The sequence below is a fragment of the Oryctolagus cuniculus genome, chromosome X (assembly GCF_051225735.1).
Source record: "Oryctolagus cuniculus isolate XC-2025 breed Fujian yellow rabbit chromosome X, ASM5122573v1, whole genome shotgun sequence".
Taxonomy (NCBI): Eukaryota; Metazoa; Chordata; class Mammalia; order Lagomorpha; family Leporidae; genus Oryctolagus; species Oryctolagus cuniculus.
Window position 1 is genome coordinate 83,524,883 of NC_142888.1, and position 19,853 is coordinate 83,544,735.

Here is a 19,853-nt window from a genome sequence, read left to right on the forward strand (position 1 = left end):
AGCAGATGGAAGACCTCTCTCTCTCTCTCTCTTTCTCTGCCTCTGCCTCTCAAATAAAGAAATAAAACTTTAAAGAACCTAGAGCCCGTGCTCTCAGATAAATACTCATAAAAATGGGGGTGGAGGGAGATATCAGCCCACCCTTCTGAAACTCCAGTAATTCTCTGGAGCCTAGAGCAGGTTTGAGAGCTCTGTTCTGGAGTAACAGTGAAAGGACACACAAAAACCAGAGTGGAAAGTGAGGGCCGGGCAGAGGCCTTGGCAGGTTAGCGTCTTTAAAGTGCTGCTTAAGTGCAGATTTTGCTGCCAGGATACTAAGACGCCAGGAGGCGGAGTTACTAAATGTGCAATCTGAGCCATACACTCCCTTTCCTCCAAACTATGTTCTTTTCTCTTCATCTCCTTCCCCCATTTCCCAGGTCTGGACAGCCTGTCTCTCTGTTCCCCTCTTCAACTTCAGGTACTTACAAGGCCAAGTGGTGATGACCCCAGCCTTCTGTTCGAGTGTCTGAGGAGCCTCATCTTCAGCTTGGGTGTGGGGTTTGCCTTGAGTGATAGTCTCCTTTTTTCCCCCTCGCCCATGGACATTTCCATGGAAATGGTCAAATGGGCTACAAGGATAAGCACCCGAGAAGCCACTAAATGCTCACTTTCAATATTTAGCAGTGTTTCAGTTCAATGAAGGACTGGCAATGAAGACCTTGAGTCAATTCTGGTTCTCTAGCAAGAAGATACTGAGTTGGAGGTAAGGATAAAAGAGGCTTAATATGGGGATTGGCTTTATTAAAAGATAAAGAGGGAGGAATAAGGGTGGTGTGGCCAAATCTTCAGATCCTGATGTGTATCTGACACTTGTTAAAGAAAAAGGCAAAAGCAGAATTAGGCAGACTGTGACATAGTTCTAGAAGGGTCTCAGTCCATGAGAGAGCTGTAGAGCAAGATGGCCCATGAGTGAAGCCCTGCACTGGATTGAAATGGGCAGGCCTTAGCAACTTTGTAGTACTTAGTCATTGACTAGAGGCTGCCCCCAAAGATCATGGCCTTAGTTCAAAAACTGCAGCAGATCCTGCAGCTGCTGTATCTGCAGGGTCTCAGCTAACTGCTCTCCTTTTAGTTGGAAGGTAAGTTCTTTCTTGAAGGGAGAAGTCCATAGCTGCCACAACCTCTAACCTTTTCTGGCTCCCAAGAGAAATACCCAAGCATTGCTATATCACCTTGTGATGTTTCTAAGACTGGGTTTGCAACATGGATTGTTCCTCCTGACCTACAAGGAGTGGACGTGATACATGCTCCCATTCTGTTATGGTGTTTTTCCTATAGACATTAGCCCAAGCTTCACTCTGTTTTACACACACACACACACACACACACACACAGTCTTCAAATCTGCTGGTTCATTTCCCAAATGGCTGCAACAGCCAGAGCTGGGTCAGGCGAAACCTCATCCAAGTCTTCCACATGGATGGCAGGGGACCAAGTACTCATTCCATCTTGTGCTTCTTTCACAGGTGAATTAGGAGAGAGCTGGATCAGAAGTGGAGCAGCCAAGATGAGAACTGGTGCTCATAAGGGATCCTGGCACCACAAGCAGAGGCGTAAGCCACTGAACCACAATGCTGGCTGCTTTCAGACTTTTGAAGCACCTGCATACATATAGCTATGTTTGTCTCTCAGAGTTCATGTGTTGGAAAATTAATCCAAAAATTGTATTTGGAGATAGTGCCTTTCAGAGGGGATTGGATGATGAGGGTTGCTCTCATCAGTGGATGGGTTATCAAGGAAGTGGATTTCTTATAAAAGTGACCTCTCAATGGTATGCTTGTTCTTTCTGTTCATGTGATAGCCTGTGCTGCCTCAGGGTTCTGTGAGTCCCCACCAGCAAGAAAGCCCTCAGCAGATACAGCCCCTCAACTTGGGCTTCTCAGCCTCCAGAACAGCAGTAAATGCATTTCTTTTCTTTATAAATTATCCAGTCTTAGGTATTTTGTTATAGCAACAAAAAATGACACACACACACACACACACACACACAATGCCTCAAGAGCAAAAATCAAAAGACCTTAAAATAAGCTTGACTGACAGGCATTTGGCCTAGTAAGACACCAGTTGAGGTGTTTGCATTCCACATGGAAGTGCCTGGGCTTAATACTCACCTTTAGCTTCTGACTCCAGCTTCCTGCGAATGTAGACTCTGGGAGCCAGAAGTGATGAGTCAAGTAATTGGTTTCCTGTCACACATGGAGGAAACCTGCATGGAGTTCTCCCAGTTGTCCTGAGCATTTCAGGAGTAAAACAGGTGAAGGGAGAGTGCGCTCTCTCTCTCTCTCTCAAATAAATAAACAAACATTTAAAATAACCAGACTTGAGAAAACTTGTCACAAACCAAATTTTATTTTTTCCAAGTTAGAAAAATATGAACATGTCAAAAATACAGTCTAGCCCATAAAGAGTCATTCCAGCCATTTAAAAGTTTATACAGAGTTTCGAAAAAGCAGTTCACGCATAAGTCTTAAAACACTTCATGAATAACACATAACCATCAGTTCAGTTATTGCTAGTTATATGTAGCTTTTACTTGAGACTGTTCTCCATTAGAGATAGGGTAGTATCTGGACATTCTGATTGTTGCTATTAAAGCTGTGGTTTACAAAAACCCCAAAGTAACCATAAGCTCACTTTGAGTAGACTATAATGTACAAGTTTTGATAAGTCCTACACGAAGGTGTGCTCTAAATTTCAGTTCCACTCCCTTATACTTTTAAATTCTATTTTGTGGCTACATTAGAAATATAGCACATATTTTTGGCCAAGAGTAGATGAACTATTGGGTTTAAAATTAAGTGCCTAGAAACATTAACTTTAGTTGCAATGTATAAAACAAAGGGCATCTCTGGCTTTAAAAACATGAAAAATTGGAAAAGATACTTAAATTTTAACCAAAAAGCAAAGTTACAGCTTCTTTACAGGCTGAAAAGTAAATGAATCAACTTGGTCTTTTGAAATTTAGCGTGATGACCTTCTTTTCTCTATTTTCTCTTTAAAAAGATAAGTTAGCCACATAACAAACATGTCTTAAAACAGATCTATTTGCCCACTGCCATGTGGAAAAACAAGTCGTAAAATCAAATACTTAAATTTTAAATAAATTTTAAATAATTACAGAAAAGATAATGTAGTCGGCAGTATAAAACACTGGCATAAAATCAGTCATTTTGGGAGTGGGTAATATATAGGAGACTTGAGGCCAAAGTTCACATGGAAGACTTAGAAGTTAATAATGGCACAGAGAGAGAGCAATGGCTTTGTTTCCAAATTTCCTGCTACCAGGTTAGATTTATTGCTGGTATTTTACTCCTCAGAATTTTTAAAAATAAACTGACACATATATATGCACACACAACACATGAGGCGGAGTGGGAAGACGGTAAAAAACCATTCTTAGACTAAAAGTGATACGATCATTTGGCAAAAATACTTATTAACTCAGGGATTTAAATCCTAAAAACAGGGTACATTTTTAGGAGGTAGAAAACAAGTACCCAAAATTTTATCACTTTGCTACTCCCACCTACTTTTGGCTTCAAACATGGTTTTCCGCATTTCTCATTCCTCATTCTCCCAGTAATGCTATTAGTTCTACTACCATTCATTACCTACATTTATAGACCTACAGCTGCCAAGAAAAATATTTTCAAGAAGTTTTACTGTTAAGCCACCAAATGTACCTGATACTCAGGTGTCAACTGAGAACATTTTGTGCCTATTTGGTTAATTTACTTCATAACAAAATATGCCAATGTAAACAAATTATCAGATAAAAGACTAGCAAACAACTTTACATGCAATTCTAATAGAACAGAGTAGCTGTGCAAACCGAAACTTGTGTTATTTTCACTGAACTGATTTGGAAAGTTACATATTAAAACCGCATCACTAGTGTTAACTGAAAACAGCCATGTGTTTTACTACAAAATGTACCTAGTAACCAAAACAAGCCGCATTTCTTCCCTAAGAGTTACATTGTGCTGATATTCCATAGATGATATTATAAAAGAATTCCATTTTTGCGATAGGCTGGGTTCACAGTGACTATGTTAGTACCAAGATCATGTGTTTAATATTACTTTAAGAATGTCATCACTGGAATGTATATAAGGCATGTAAAAATAGCATTAAAGCTCTTAAGGGCAATAATTCAAACTTGCACCAGATAGAAAAGGTGCTGCTAAGAATAATAAAAACAAAACTAAAACACATACTAGTATGTAGTGCTTTTACAAAAAAATGAGTTAACTCACACAAATTCCTGCTGCTGGAACTAATGGGACAAAGATGAATGGACTCTGGCCCCCTTTAACAACTAGCCCAGTCTTGAAAACGGAAGCAATCACTGGCAATTTTCCACACTGTACTGGTGGGAGTGGAATGAGCGGTCAGCAGGAAGTTTTGGTTGAAGAAGTGTTGCTTGTTTCCATCGAACTTCACAGTTCCACTGGTCACAACAAGAACTGTTGTCTGGGACTGGGTAGCTTGCTCTTCATTCACAAACGAAAAAAGAGAAGAGGTCAGTTTTATTTCTAGAAAAGCAAATTTCAAAGCTGTGTGGTTTATGATGTAATGATTAAAAATTTCACAGATTTTCTTTACATTGAGCCTAACTGTAAATCTGCATACTCAAAACCAAAAATTAAATACAAATTTCAAAGACACTGAAATTATTTTCGGGCCAGAATGATCTGAGGTACTCTAAAGTTTCAAAATAAAGAGCTTGTATTCAGCACAGGACCACTTGCTTCCTGTATATATTAATATTTCATTAGGTTTCTAACATGGCTAATATTTTGTTTCTTCAGCTATTGCTATTTTATAGAACTTTATAGGAAAAAAAACACATTACCCTAAACCACTAGAAGGGGCCTTTAAAAGCATTTATGGTAATTTTGCATTATGAAAAAACTACAGATGATTATAAAATTTTTTGCACTGAGATAAAATTATCTTTTAATTTCATTTTTCAATGAGGTAGTTGAAGTCCCTCATACTTAAGACACTTAGGACTCCACCTAGAGGTTAATATTATAAACTGCATCAGTCTATGTTGAATCAAATTCGATCCTGCCAAAACTTTCATATAATAGTAAATTTCTGTAAAACTTAAATAAGTTGTAAGATACTGAAAGACATTAATCACATATGTAATAAGTCTTCTCTGGAGACATGTTAAGGCTCAGTAGGCAGATATCTTGAGGGAAAATAGATAATCTCTCTTCTTCATGAACAAAAATCACATTTACCTTCAACTTCTCATATGACTTTTTAAAGCCATAATCACATAATCCACGAAAACCTATTAGTAGGTTTCTAAAGTAAGAAGCTTTTAAGGGGCCGGTGCTTTGGCGTAGCAGGTAAAGCCGCTGCCTGGAGTGCTGGCATCCCATGTGGGCGCTGGTTCAAGACCCGGCTGCTCCACTTCTGATCCAGCTCTCTGCTATGGCCTGGGAAAGCAGTAGAAGATGGCCCAAGTCCTTGGGTCCCTGCACCTGCATGGGAGACCCAGAAGAAGCTCCTGGCTCCAAATTGGTCCAAACCCAGCTGTTGCAGCCATCTGGGGAGTGAACCAGCAGATGGAAGACCTCTCTCTCTGTCTCTGCCTCTCGGTAACTCTGTCTTTCAAATAAATACATTTTTTTAAAAAAATTAAGAAGCTTTTAAAAGAAAATCAAAAGTCTGGACAGCCAAATCTTTTCTAATATTTAAGTTGCCCAAAAAGGTAAATACTTCTACCACTCCAGTTGTTTGCTGCTTCTGATGTAAAAGCTCAGTGGTCATCAAAGGCAAACAAAGGAAATACCTTAAAAGATCTTGATCTTACCATGAACTGGCTGGCAATCCAACATGTTGACTTGAAACTCACTGGATGGCAACATCTCAAAAAAATTACTCAGAGAATCCAGCCCGGTCACAACATTTCCATTCCAAATTAAAGTGGCCTTGTCTAGGTACAGCCTGGTAAGTGCCTAAAAAGAAAGAAAAGTCTAAAAATATGCAGAGTTTTGTTTCCAGGTAAAGTATAGTATATAAATGGATTAAAAATTACATGAACGTTAAATTTCTAAAAGCTTTAGGTGAGTGGGGGAGAGGCAGGAAGAAAGGGAGAGAAACTGGCAAGGAGAGAAGAGGGAGGGTGTGAGAGACATGCAATTCCCTGGCTCACTTCCCAAATGCCTTGAAGGTAGTGCGTGTGTATGGCAGGATGAGGGGGTGTGGAGAATCTCACAGAAAGTCCCCAAAATAGAATCACAGATCACTGCTTACCTGATTAGCAAAAGGAGGTGAACTGTGGAAACTCCACAGTAAAATATTGAGTCAAAAATTACTCCAACCACAAAATGAAAGTAGAGTGGAGTCACTCATGATAAGCCAGGAGCTGATGTTAGGCCTAACGCCTGCTACGGAGAGGCTCCTAATCATACCAAACAGACACCTCTGGGCAGTCAGGTGACAGTGCGCTGTGGACGATACCCTTCTACCCACACTGACTGGGCTGTTCAAACATAAGCAAGGCGGGAACAGTATTGACTGGGTTATTCAACCACACAACAAGATGGAGGACTGCCAGAAAATGAGGATTAAAAAGGGGAGCCCTTGCACCGCTCTCCACCCTTTTGAGGATCATGGCCTGGTGCGTGTCAACCACTGGGAACGGGAGAAAGAAGAGCGGAGCTGAGACGAGCTGTCACTGAGCTGTCACTGAGGGGAGCTGACCCGAGCAGAAAGAGCTGACCTCCCGAGCCGCAGCTTCCTGAGCTGCACCCGTTCCTGAGCCATTCCAGCCACAGCTTCCTGAGTGGCCTTAGCTGCTGTCCTGTTCCTGAGCTGTAACACTGCTGTAACACTTCGGCTTTGCCTCTGAACCAAGGGCCCGGTGTGTGTGAACCTCTGGATCTCCACACATCTGGAGCTGAAGAGACAGCCTGCTACTCTGCATGGAGCAGGTAATGGCACAAGATGACCCGCAGAGCTGTCCCTGAGCTGTAGCCCTGCCGTGTGTGTGTGTGTGTGGGGGGGCCCAGGGCGTGTGAACCTCTGGATCTCCTCGCACTTGGGGCCAAAGAGCCAGCCCGCTAGCTCTCTTGCTACGTGGCACAAGGGGACAACGGGATCAAGGGGCCGGCAGAGCCGCCACCTTGCTGCCTCACCGTTTCACAACCTCACTGTTGTGCCTGAGTGCAGAGCTGTCACCTCACCACCTCATTGCCTTCCCATCGCCTAGCACTTCACCATTCGCCCAAGAACTCCAAGCCTGTAAGTGACTGATCTGAGATCCGTCCCTGCTGGGATGTTGAACTCTGGACATTGTACACTCCCCACAGGAGAAACACATTCGTGATAGTGATATGATCCTAGACACGCAGCAAGCATATGTTGTAATGTCATGATGTCAATGATGTGCTAACTCATGATCAAGGTGGAAACATTAAGTGTGATATTGCTGTTTGATTATTGATTGTTGTTTACTGATTATAGATTGCTAGTTATTGCTATTAGTATGATTAAGATTTTGTTGTTATAGTAGGTATCGTGGTTAAGTCAGGACATAGATCATCAAGCTATAGACTGTGAAGTACAGAGTTATAGACTGTCAGATATAGGTTGTTAAGCACTTAGGTATAGAGTAAGCATAATATATTGCTATGAATAGAGTTGAGCATATTAGGTACATTAGCACTATCAGGCATATAGATTGATATTGATAGTGTTTTAACCTTGATAAATGAGCAAATGAGTAGTGTGATACATCCCTGGTGTGTCCCCGGTGTGTGAGCAATAAAAATCTTTCACTGGAAAGGCAGTCTTGTGTCCGAGTGTTCCTTTCTGCCCCGTGACTGACAAGTCGTACGTCGCACTTACTGCTGTCGAGCTGCGTGACAGTAGGGCTCGCGACGGGGGGGGGGAGGTAGGCAGCCAGAAATCAGTAACAGGGAACTCAATCCAGGTCTTTCACATAGGTGTAAGGGACCCAACCACTTGAGCTATCATCATTGTCTCCCTGGGTGCAGCAGGAAGCTAGAATCAGCATTAAGTGCCAAGATCAAACACAGGCACTCTGATGTGGAATATTTATGTTCCAACCAATAACTTAACTACTTAGCCTAATGCTTGTTCTGGTATATAAACATTTTTAAAGTTCGACCTCCCTGTCCATTTCCCTTGATCCCTCTCCAATGCAAACCAGTGTAAACAAGATGTCTGTCCAGAATCCTAGCCTGAAATAGATGCTATCCTACTCCTCATAAATTAAAGAGTTAAATATATTTTTTCATATTATACATTAGCCACAATAAGAAATCCTTGCAGCCAAAAGCTAGAAGATAGTTTTCAAGTTTTGCTTTATGTATTAAAATGAATAAATGATCACAAATTGTTTTTTTTTATTTGACAGGTAGAGTTAGTGAGAGAGAGAAAGAGAAAGGTCTTCCTTCCGTTGGTTCACTCCCCAAATGGCTGCTATGGCTGGTGCTGCGCAGATCCGAAGCCAGGAGCCAGGTGCTTCTTCTTGGTCTCCCATGTGGGTGCAGGGCCCAAGCACCTGGGCCATCCTCCACTGCCTTCCCGGGCCACAGCAGAGAGCTGGACTGGAAGAGTAGCAGCTGGGACTAGAACCAGCACCCATATCGGATGCCAGCGCCACAGGTGGAAGATTAACCAAGTGAGCCAGTGCCGGCCCCAATGATCACAAATTGTAAGCACATGTAGCCCAGACAAGCTTTTCTTCCTTTTCTAACTCTGATAATTAATAAATTTGTTAATCAAGTCATACTATAATTTAATCCCAGAGGTTATACAGATGTGAATCATTTAATCTTTGCATGTGTTAGGAAGAATTATTCCTTATTGCTATTATTCTGTTAGTCTACTTAGTTCAAAAGAATTGTGAGTATTTGCTAAAGCAGAGTCTCTGATGAACCAAATAAATTAAAGTCAAAATGAGACAAAATTCAACAGTTAACTATTTGGAGTCACAGGGAATATTATTTCTTAATATTCTATAATTTAACTTGGGTTCCAATGCCAACATCTATCTTCACACTGATAATGAACTATATCCCACTTTTTTGCTACTTTATTTTTGAAAACAGTAGGCACAATTATAGACAAGGAACAATAAGCATCCACTGCCTCTTCCCATTTCCCATCTTATATCAACAAACAGAAGTACCAGGGACTTCTTTGATCTTCTGCCTTTAGAAGGTGGGCTTTTATCGATAAAGTACCAACTTTTGCATCTGCAGAAGAGAAGTTCACTAAAACACAGTCCTATGCTGCTAAGAGATTTAGATCCATTTGACCACCCAGGTACCTAAATAATTACTTAGAAGATTTGGCACAGGGATAAATTACAATGAAAATGCTGGTGATGTGAAAACTTCGTCTGTTGAATACTAAAGTATCCTAGCTATGTGTATGCTCTTTGTGCCAGCAATAGTTATGAGGCTTAATCAGAAATTACCTATTAATACATGAAATAAAGGGGGCAAATCAGGAAGCATTCCCTGTAATGACAGATCCTTTCACTGGTGCTAATCCTTCCTTAACCATATTGGATAAATGGTGGTATTAAGACAAGGTAACATATTTAAGTAAATATATGATAAACCCAATGATAAATGCGGTTTTCAAATTAATTCCTACTTACAAACCTAATCATAAAATGACATTAAGAAAAATAGCAACTTGCCCATGATCGGGAGAACTAGGTAAAAGCAAACTTATACTTCCACAAACACTATACCAATCGTTCCCTAAGCAATCTGTTTTTAAAGAACAAGTCCAGTTATCATTTACTGAAGTCACACTAATAGCTGGCTCAACAACAAAAGAGAACTGGTATTTAATAAACAGCTGTAGAGTCCATAACACTCACCCGTCTTCTTTTGTCCATTGTCTCGTAGTAAATGTTCACAAACTCCTCAGCAGCTCTGCAGGCTTGATCCACATAAGTTTTGAAATCCTAGGAGAAAAACTTGGAGGTATAGATTACCACCTTTCCAACCCCTCATTAACACAAAACCACCAACCGAAGTTAATGATTTATTTCAATCACCATACTGCTCTATACCCAGTCCTCATTTGTCAATATAAATTTAAGCTTAATAATGGTAAGAACTCAAAAGTCAACAATTTTTTTTACTATTTGTAGGTGCATGTCAATATATAATCATCTCTGATTTGTGAATTAGATTATTTTCATTTGTCACGTATAAACTTCTACTGTTGCCTGGCAACTAACTACTTTGAACTTTCAGTATTTCCAATAAAACATCCACCCTAATAAACACGACGCTGTATGAACCTTAAAAGGAGGGGGAAGGGAAGCTAGTGAGTAAACTAAGAACGTGTTCAGTTCTCCTTTCAAGGGAGAAGTGAGGACAAAACTCAAAACTGCTCAAAGGGAAAAAATAAAAATTAGAAAAAGAATGAAGTTCAAGGAACTACCTGAAAAACTACGTAGCTCCACTTGAACAACTGTTCTACTATGTAAACATTTACCGGTGTTTGTCAAAGAATTGCAGAATATTAGAAGAAAAATATTATTGGGGGCTGCGCAGGACTCAGGATCAAATAGCTTCTTGCCTAGAAATTCGCTGGTCCTGGCGTATTACTTGAATTAATAACAGTGAATCGCCAGTTTCTCAGGCGATCGAAAGAGATTTTTAGGGAATCAGATCGGGAAGAGTGTTTCAGTCGTAAACAAACACTAAGACCCTGCCTCTCCACTCTCCGGATTTAACTATCCTTTCCGGGACCAAAATACTACGGCACAACTTTCGGAGGGCGGGCAGTAGAGTGGACCCCGCCCCGGAGCCAGGCTGGTCAGACCCTGATTCGCTACCTGTTCATGTGACCAGGAGCCAGTCCAACCCTGAGCCCCTCCCCTCTACCGCCCATGCTTCGGCGCCGAGACTCCCCATCGCGACCCGGACACTCACCACGGACGTGGCCATCGAGGAGCCCGAAGCACTTTGGTCCAGTGGCGGCGTTACTACCTCCTCGCGTCTGTGGCCTCCTCGGCTGCGAAACGATCAAACGTTTGGGAAGAGACCGAAATCCGCCAAACGCGCACAATTTTCTAATAGCCAATTCGGTTCCGGAAGTAGATCGGTCCGTCGCTAAAAGCAACCCGACGTTCCAACCGTAGGTCTACCTCCCTTCAGTTCCGATTGATTCCTCCCACCTGGCTTATTTATTTACTAGATGTTTATTTATGTAGTTTAACAGAAAAAAAGAACACTTTACTTTTGCTAACTGCATACTCTGAAGAAAAGTATACCAATTTTTAAACGGTACACCTTGGGTCGAATCAAAAGGGGCCACTTAAGGGGGGGTTTCTTTGCTACAGGAAGTGGGGGGGGGGTCAAAGCCCACTGACGACCAATGAGAAACCGGAGACCTACAAGATCCATGGTCTATAGGAAAAAGGGGGCGGACCTTGGGGAAAGGCATACTGCGCATGACTGCTGGAGAACCGTTTGCCGCTTAGTTCTGGAACATTCTCAAAGAACCTAGGCTATTGAAGCAAAAAAGTTTGGTGGTATTCTGGAGATTATTCACTATTAGATTTTACTTTGGGCATATTTAAGGGTAAAGACTCGAGTCTCTCTTCAACGATACATTTTAAAATATATTGCCGATCTCAGACAAGAATTAATTCACGATGCCATTCACTACCTTTTCCCGGTTACTTACCACACAAAGCAAACAACAGATAAAATGCCAAGTACAAAGTACTTTTCCACACATTTTTACTCATTCTCTTATTTCCAGTAGTGTCGAGGTAACTGCTGTTTTTATCAAATCCATTTTTAGCTAAGATACAAAGTATTTAACCCGCTCAGGGACACAGGAAGAGATTCAAGCCCAAATGATAAAACTACGGCAGCAATCTGGCTCTTCGCCCCACCATCCCTTAAGAATGTCCACCTTCAAGTCATCCACGACTTAACGGCTGTCTAATCGGATCTTACTATGAGTAGCTGGTTTGTGGCTCCTCATGACGATAGTCGCTCCTTCCTTGACGCCTTTCATAGTCTTCCTGAGACCAGTCTCTTCTGAATTTTCTCATCTTTTCAATTTAATTTGTTTTTCCCGTCACTCTCTTTTTAAGTCTAGCTCCAACGGCCACCATACAGGACTTCTCTGTCCTCCTCAGCGTGCCACTAGCTGACGTCACGTCCGGATGTCTCACACTTTAAGCTCTCCCTCCTGCCACCTCATAATGTCCGGGTGTCTCACACTTTAAGCTCTCCCTCCTGCCACCTCATAATGTCCGGATGTCTCACACTTTAAGCTCTCCCTCCTGCCACCTCATCACAGCCGTTACATATATGCTAATAAACCTCAACAGGCACCACCTCCTTGCTGAGTTCCAATTACAAATAAGGAATTTTATTAAACATGAATATCACGACACACTATAGGCTTTCAACACTTGGAAGCCCAGATTTTAGTCTTTTTTTTTTTTTTCTGCACTTCCAGTCTGTCCTCCTTATTCTTTCCGTCATCTCTACTGGAGTCCTTGGAATGTTCGTTCCCCTATCCCGAGCATCATCATTCATTCAACAAATATTTATTAAACATTTACTATGATGCCAGACGTTGTGCAAGGTTCTGCATATAGAGTGGTGAATAAAGCAGACATAACGCATATATTCATGAAGCATAAAGTGTAATGGGGGTGCTGGACAGTAAATAAAGCTTTCATGAGTTGCAAAATAATTCCACATAACTTTCCTAGTTCTGCCTGTTCTCTAAAGCGGCTTATTCTGTTTTTATCTTTTCGCCTCTCTTTCCGCCATGCACCAACTGTGATCACTCTAATCTCTTTTGTCCCCCGGAAAGTTCTCCTAATCTTCGAAGACCTACCTTAGTCTGTTCTCAATTTGTCTTTTTCAGATTTCTCCCAAATTCACAAACACTGGCAAAATTAACTACTATTATTTGCCAAAAGGGACTCTTTACTGCTTTACTGGTTATTGTCTTTATTGTGGGCTGCTGTTTCATGTTTCATTCAATCCTTACAAGCCGAGAGAGGTAGATATTATTATCCAGATTTTAAAGAATTGAAACTGAAGTTCAAAGAAGTTAATTGGCTAGAATGATACACCGAGTGGACATAGGATTTTAACCCCATACTGTCTGACCCCAAAGTTTTTGCTCTTAGAAACTCTGCTATTCATGAATTTTCTTATACTCTTCTTATTTTAGAATGTTCACTACCTATGTGTAGCTCCCCTTCAGGGACCGGGGCAGGTTCACTCTCCTCTATAAGTCTTCCTTTATTTCTTTTTCCCTGAACCTAAATGCATATCGTTTGGGTTACTTCTTTTATGACTATAAGGGCAGCTATTGGTGTTGTCAGTAATGCTGGGAACTAGGGGGTTACTGGGAATACTGGAAAGGGAGATTTGAATGAGAAGTGGGGGCAGGACCTCAAAGTTTTTTGTACTGACTTTTTGCAAAGAATGTTGTGCTACACTGCAAGAATTGCTACATTAGTGTGCTACAGACGTGGGAGGCTTGGTAAACTGATAATGGAGAAACCAATGCTGGGCTTTGTTAGGATAGAGCAGTGAATTTAAACCATAAGAAAACTTGTTGACTAGGGAGTCGGGTGGGAACCAGGTGAATAAGAAACAGAATTGCTTTTTCCTAGATAACTACATTTGTGCAAAATGTTGGGAGAATGACTCAGAAGGGAGTAAAAGGGCTTTTCTTGGAACATGGAGTGGAATTTTGGTCAAACACATTGTTAGCATCAGTCTGGGTTAAAATCCTGACAACACTGCTGACTATTTCTGTGACTTTGGCCAAATTGCCTAGTGATTGCATTACTCAGTCCCCTGATATATGGAATAGAAATAATAATATTAGTATATATTTCAGAATATTGCTGTAATATTTAAATGTGTCACTGCCTGTCATATGGTCCCTGTTTAAGGCACATTATTTCCCTACCTATTGCAGAGGAGATTTGGTAGCTATGTATTTGAGAGTTTGAAATTGGGATAGATTAGGTAACTATTGGTGTATTGAGAGAGGTATCAGTACAATTCAGGAAACAGGGATCCTGGGATAACAGATCATAGGAGCAATATATTGGGTTGATTAAATTGCTTGAGGTGGTATTGTGCAGCCAGCTCTCCTGGTCAAGTGTAGATGAAAATCTCTGGAAGTTACCTAAATCCCTGTTGGAATCTTTGCCTTACTCTGGACTTGAGCAGGACTAATCTTAAACAACCAGAACTGTGTGTCCCTTCCTCTCAGATCTCTGATTGAGAACCACCTAGTTAAAATTAAATAGTTTTTAAAAAAGCTTTATTGAGATATAATTCATATCCAATAGAATTCATTCTTTTAAAGTCTTCAATTCAGTGGATGTACTCACAGGGTTATGTAAGCATTACCACAAAACTATAATATTTTTAAAATATTCTAAAATATTCAGGAAATAAACTGCTTTCCTACTACCATTCAGTTCCCATTGTCTTTTCACTCAGGCTCCAGTGACCACCAATATAATTCCTGTCTGTATGGATTTTTCTAGACTGGACATTTCATATAAATGAAATCATAATCTACGTAGTCCTTTGTGTCTGGCTTCTTTCACTTAGCATAATGTTTTCAGGGTTCCTCCATGCTGTATCAGTATTTCAAATTGCAGAGTAATATTTCATTCTAAAGATATACTTCATTTTATTTATTCATTCATCCATTGATGGGTATTTGGTTGCTTTCAACTTTTTGGTGATTGCAGATAATGCTTCTGTGAACAACTGTGTACACTTTTTTGGGGGTGAGGGCACATCATAGATACCTAGAAGTGGAATTGCTGATGCATGTGGTAATTAATGTTTACTGTTTTAAAGAAGTGCCTGCCTGATTTCCACAGTGGTGACACTGTACATTCCCACGAGCAGTGCATGAAGGTTTTGATTTCTCCACATCCTTGCCAACACTTGTTATTGTCTGCCTTTTGGATTATAATAATCTTGGTATGAAGTGGTATGTCATTGTGATTTTTAATGTTTATTATTTTTATTTATTTTCACTGACTTGAAAGGCAAAGCAACAGAGAGAGAAAAAGAAATATTCCATACATTGATTCACTCCCCAAATACCCACAAAAGTCAGGGCTGGGCCAATTATAAGCCAGTAGCCCAGAACTCTACCCTGGTCTACCACATGAGTGGCAAGGACCCAAGCAGTTGAACCATCACTGCTGCTGACCACTCACAGTAGCAAGAAGCTGACTGAAAGCAGAGTAGAGGATACTTGAACTGGCACTCTGATGTGGGATATAAGTGTCCTAAGTGGTGGCTGAACCACAATGTTTGCTCCTCATTGTGGTTTTAATTCATATTTCCCTGATGCCTAATGATGCTGAGCATCTTTTCATGAGTTTATTGGCTATTTGTTTATAGTTTTTGGAGAAATGCTTATTCAAATCATTTGCCCACTTTTAAAAGTGGGTAACGTGGCTTTGTACTATTGAGTTTTAAGTCTTATTTTATGTTCTAGATACAAGGCCCTAATAAGATACATAATTCACAGATATTTTTTCTCCTTCTGTGGTTGTCTTTTCGCTACTGTGGAACTGTGAAGAGGTGTGTGTGTGTGTTGTGGAGTAGGTCAAATTGCAATACTATGATCCCTGTTGTACTGATGGATGGTCAGAGTTTTTGAATAAATGCTCCTTAATTTCTTGTAGACACTTGCTTAACTTTGAGAATTTTGAAAAAAATTGATTTTGATCATTTTCTGTGTTTTCATTGCTTTTATGAAAGGATGGATTCATAGAGGTGCTCATTTTGTCATTTCACAAGGCCTCCTTAAGACCTCACTCTTGCACATAATTTAAAGGATATTATAAATTGGAAGATTCCAAGATGGTGGAACACGAAAGAGCGTACTGCTCTAGGCTAGGGATAAATAGTAAAAAAAAAAAAAAAGAAAAAAAAGTTGTAGGGAGGAAGTACATTTTCAGGGGAGAGTTTGAGAAAAAAACCACAGTGCAAATTCTATGGAAGGAAGAGGAACGCCATAGATTGGTGTGGAAGGTGTGGACATGCAGCATGAGCATAGACACAGCACATAACCTCAGTTGCTGAGAGCTGGAGAAAGTGCCAGCTTTGGAGAGTGAGGTGAGATCAGACTGCAGCAGCACTTGCCGCTGGTGATCTAGCTAGAGGGAAAGCTTGGTGTGAGTCCAGCCTAGAGCCCTAAGGATAGGGTACCCAGTAACCTAGTGGAAAAAATGAGCATGTTTATGTCTCCCCATCTCCTCCACAATGGCACCTGGAAACCGGCTGAGACAAGGTGGGTGCCATTTTGGGCATAAATAGCAGCTGTGGAAGCTCTTGTGCATGTGCCCAACAACTGGCCTAGACAATATGCCTCTTGCCAGCAGTAATGGTGGCAGCAGCTCAGGTGTACATACCCGGCAACCAGTGGGGAGAAGACAACATTGTGAAATGACTAGGGCCTGCAGCTGGTGGCACCTGTGCATGTGTGTGATCCTGAGATTCTACCAGAGGGAAAAATCCATATTCCCCACTGACTTTGAGTCTGGATGGGAGGATTGACAGGGGGATGGGCACTCACATGGGACTATGACATGTCTCCATCCTCTCAACATATCACAGATTCTGGGGCTCAAACCACCTAGCAGAGAACCCACAGGCAACTGGCTCTGGGAATGTCTCTGCTTCTCTGTGGTAGGGACAGGCTAGCAGGGTGGAGCAGATCCTTTGCACCCCGAGACTGTGGGAGCCTTGTATACTGAGACTGTTGGAACCCTGTGACTGCATGAGAGGGTGCAGGGTGTAGCTGGGTCTCTGGGCAATCAATGTGAGCAGCTCCACACACTCAGAGCTCCCTGATTGCCTCAGGTGGATAATTGCAACAGAATCTTTGCTCACACTGAGGACTGCACAGATCCTTTGTGCAGTTCACACAGCAGTGCAGGTGAGTATTGCACCTGCTGTGGGCTAACACCCAGGCATTGATCGCCATGGAAGAGAGGAGATGAGGGTGTGATTATCCCAACAGAGGTGATCAGACCCTTTTTCTGCTAATAAGAAGAGATCTACTATGCCCAACTTGGGTGTCACCCTGGATATTCACCCCACCATTGAGCAATGATCAGAGCTCCCTGGCCACACCCAGCACACACCTCTGAGTATTTGCTGAAAGAGCAGGCACTCTACTAGCCACAGAGGCATAATTCAAACATAAAAGCCATTAGAGGAAAAAACAAGTATTTCCATAAATGCCTAAAAATAAACACAGAAATTCAAGAAGCAAGGATAAGGAAGATACCACCCCCAAAGGAATATAACACTTCAAAATTAGAATGTAAATATGAAGAGACTGATGAAATGCCTGAAACAATTAAAAAGATTAATCTTACGATTACTCAGAAGCAATGAGAAGCAAAATCACAAATGAAAGAAATACATGAATGAAAAATTCTCCCATGAAATTGAGATTTTGAAGAGAAATAAAAATGAGATCTTAAAAATGAAGGATTCAATATGTCAAATAAATAATATACTAGGAAGCCTTAATAATGATCTTGGTGAGGCAGAAGAAAGAATATCCGAGTTAGAAGATAAATCTTTGGAAACTATTCAATCAGACTAAAAAGAAATGAAGAAATTTGAAAAATTAAAAAAAACTATTGGATTACTTACTTTTGGCTAAGATCAAATGTAGCATCTGTTCTTATCAGTGTAAAAATAATTTTGTAGATTTATGGGATACTATCAAATGGCCCAACATACAGGTCTTAGGAGTTACTGAAGGTGTGGAAAGAGAGAATGGATTAGAAGACCTAATTCAGTGAAATAATTACAGGAAACTTCCCTAATTTGGGGAAAGAAACAGATGTCCAACTACATGAGGCACATGGAACTCCTTATAGACATGATCAGAAAAGATCTTCACCATGACATATCATAGTCAAACTTTGAAAAGTAAAACAAAGATTCTGAAATGTGCACAAGAGAAATGCCAGATTACTTTCAAAGGAGCTCTAATTAGTCTCACATCTGATTTCTCATCAGAAACCCTATGGGCTAGGAGAGGATGCAGACACACAGTCCAAGTCTTAAGAGGAAAAAAAAAAAAAACCTGTCAACCCAGAATATGTTACCCTACAAAGCTCTCATTTTTTTAATTTAGTAAATGTGAATTTACAAAGTGCAACTTTTGCGTTGTTGTGGCTTCCCCCCCCAACCTCCCTCCCTCCCGCAACCCACCCATCTCCCACTCCCTCTCCCACCCCACTCTTCATCAAGTTTAATTTTCAATTATCTTTATGTACAGAAGATTAACAGTATATACCAAGCAAAGATTTCAACAGACTGCACCCACACAACTACACAAGATATAGAGTGCTGTTCGACTAGTAGTGTTATCATTAACTCTCATAGTAAAACACATTAAGGACAGAGATCCTATGTGGGAAGCATGTCCCCAGTGACTCCCATTGTTGATTTAACAATTGACACTCTTATTTATGACGTCAGTAATCACCCGAGGCTCTTGCCATGAGCTGTCGAAGCTATGGAAGCCCCTTGAGTTCACCAACTCTGAACTTGTTTAGTCAAGGCCATATCACAGTGGAGGTTCCTTCCTCCCTTCAGAGAAAGGTGCCTCCTTCTTTGGTGGCCCATTCTTTCTGCTGGGGTCTTGTTCACCGAGATCTTACATTTAGGTTGTTTTTGCCACAGCGTCTTGGCTTTCCATGCCTGTGCAAAGCTCTCATTTAAGAATGAAGGTGAAATAAAGACATTCCATAACAAACGAAAATTGAAAGAAGTTGTCACCACTTATCCAACTTTAAAAAAGATGCTTAACGATGTGCTACACACAGAAACACAGAAAAATAGCCATCACTATGAAATAATGTGAAGGCAGAAAATCTCCCTGGAAAAGTACAAAGAAAATTCAAAGCAAACAATAGGAACATTTATGGAAAAATGGTAGGGCAAAGTCGTTACTTATCAATAGTAACCTTGAATGTAAATGGCCTCAGCTATCCAATTAAAAGATTCAGACTGGCTGAATGGATTAACAAACAATACTCATCTATATGCTGCCTACAAGAAACACACCTCACCAACAAAGATACATGCATACTGAAAGTGAAAGGATAGAAAAGGTATGACTTGCTAACAGAAAGCAATAAAGAGCAGGTGTAGTCATCCTAATATCAGACAAAATAGACTTCAACACAAAAACTGTTAAAAGAGACAAGGCATTATTTAATGATTAAAGGATCAGTGCAACAGGAAGCTGTGACTATAATAAATGTATATGCATGCAATGCCAGGGTGCCTGTCTGTTTAAAGGAAATGTTAATGGATCTAAAGGGAGACATAGACACTAATACAATAGTAAAGGGGGACCTCGTCAACCCACTTTCATCAATGGACATATCAACTAGATAGAAAATTAACAAAGAAACAACAGAGCTAATCTATACTATGGATCAAATGGACCTAACTGATATGTGCAAAACCTTTCATCCCACAGTTGCAGAATGCACAATCTTTTCATCAGTGCATGGAACTTTCTCTAGAATAGATCACATGCCAGGCCATAAAGCAAAATCTAATCAAATTAAAAAAATCGAAATCATGCCATGCATCTTCTCTGACCACAATTCAATGAAGCTGGAAATTAACAACTCAAGAACCTCAAGAACATATGCAAACATGTGGAGAGTGAACAACATACTTCTGAAGGACCTTCCATATGATCCAGCTATCCCACTCCTGGGAATTTCC

At 40.7% G+C, this 19,853-nt stretch overlaps 1 protein-coding gene and 1 long non-coding RNA gene across 3 annotated transcripts; one reads left to right on the forward strand and one right to left on the reverse strand.

The window, feature by feature from the left end:
* Positions 1 to 2,372: 2,372 nt before the first annotated feature.
* Positions 2,373 to 12,255, reverse strand: NXT2 (nuclear transport factor 2 like export factor 2). 2 transcript variants are annotated; one of them, XM_002720186.6, is made up of 5 exons: positions 12,027 to 12,255; positions 10,992 to 11,073; positions 9,926 to 10,012; positions 5,873 to 6,017; positions 2,373 to 4,535 (listed from the first exon to the last, which is right to left on the reverse strand). In XM_002720186.6, the coding sequence occupies exons 1-5, from the start codon at positions 12,122 to 12,124 to the stop codon at positions 4,354 to 4,356; spliced, it is 594 nt and encodes a 197-aa protein (XP_002720232.1). In that variant the 5' UTR covers positions 12,125 to 12,255; the 3' UTR covers positions 2,373 to 4,353. The 2 variants fall into 2 exon arrangements, with proteins under 2 accessions (XP_002720232.1, XP_008271091.1); XM_008272869.4 differs by lacking the exons at positions 10,992 to 11,073; positions 12,027 to 12,255 and adding an exon at positions 10,498 to 10,838.
* On the forward strand, positions 6,470 to 8,831 carry LOC127484878 (uncharacterized). The gene is made up of 2 exons (XR_007912068.2): positions 6,470 to 6,995; positions 8,444 to 8,831. It is a non-coding gene; the product is annotated as an uncharacterized LOC127484878 (long non-coding RNA).
* Positions 12,256 to 19,853: the final 7,598 nt, after the last annotated feature.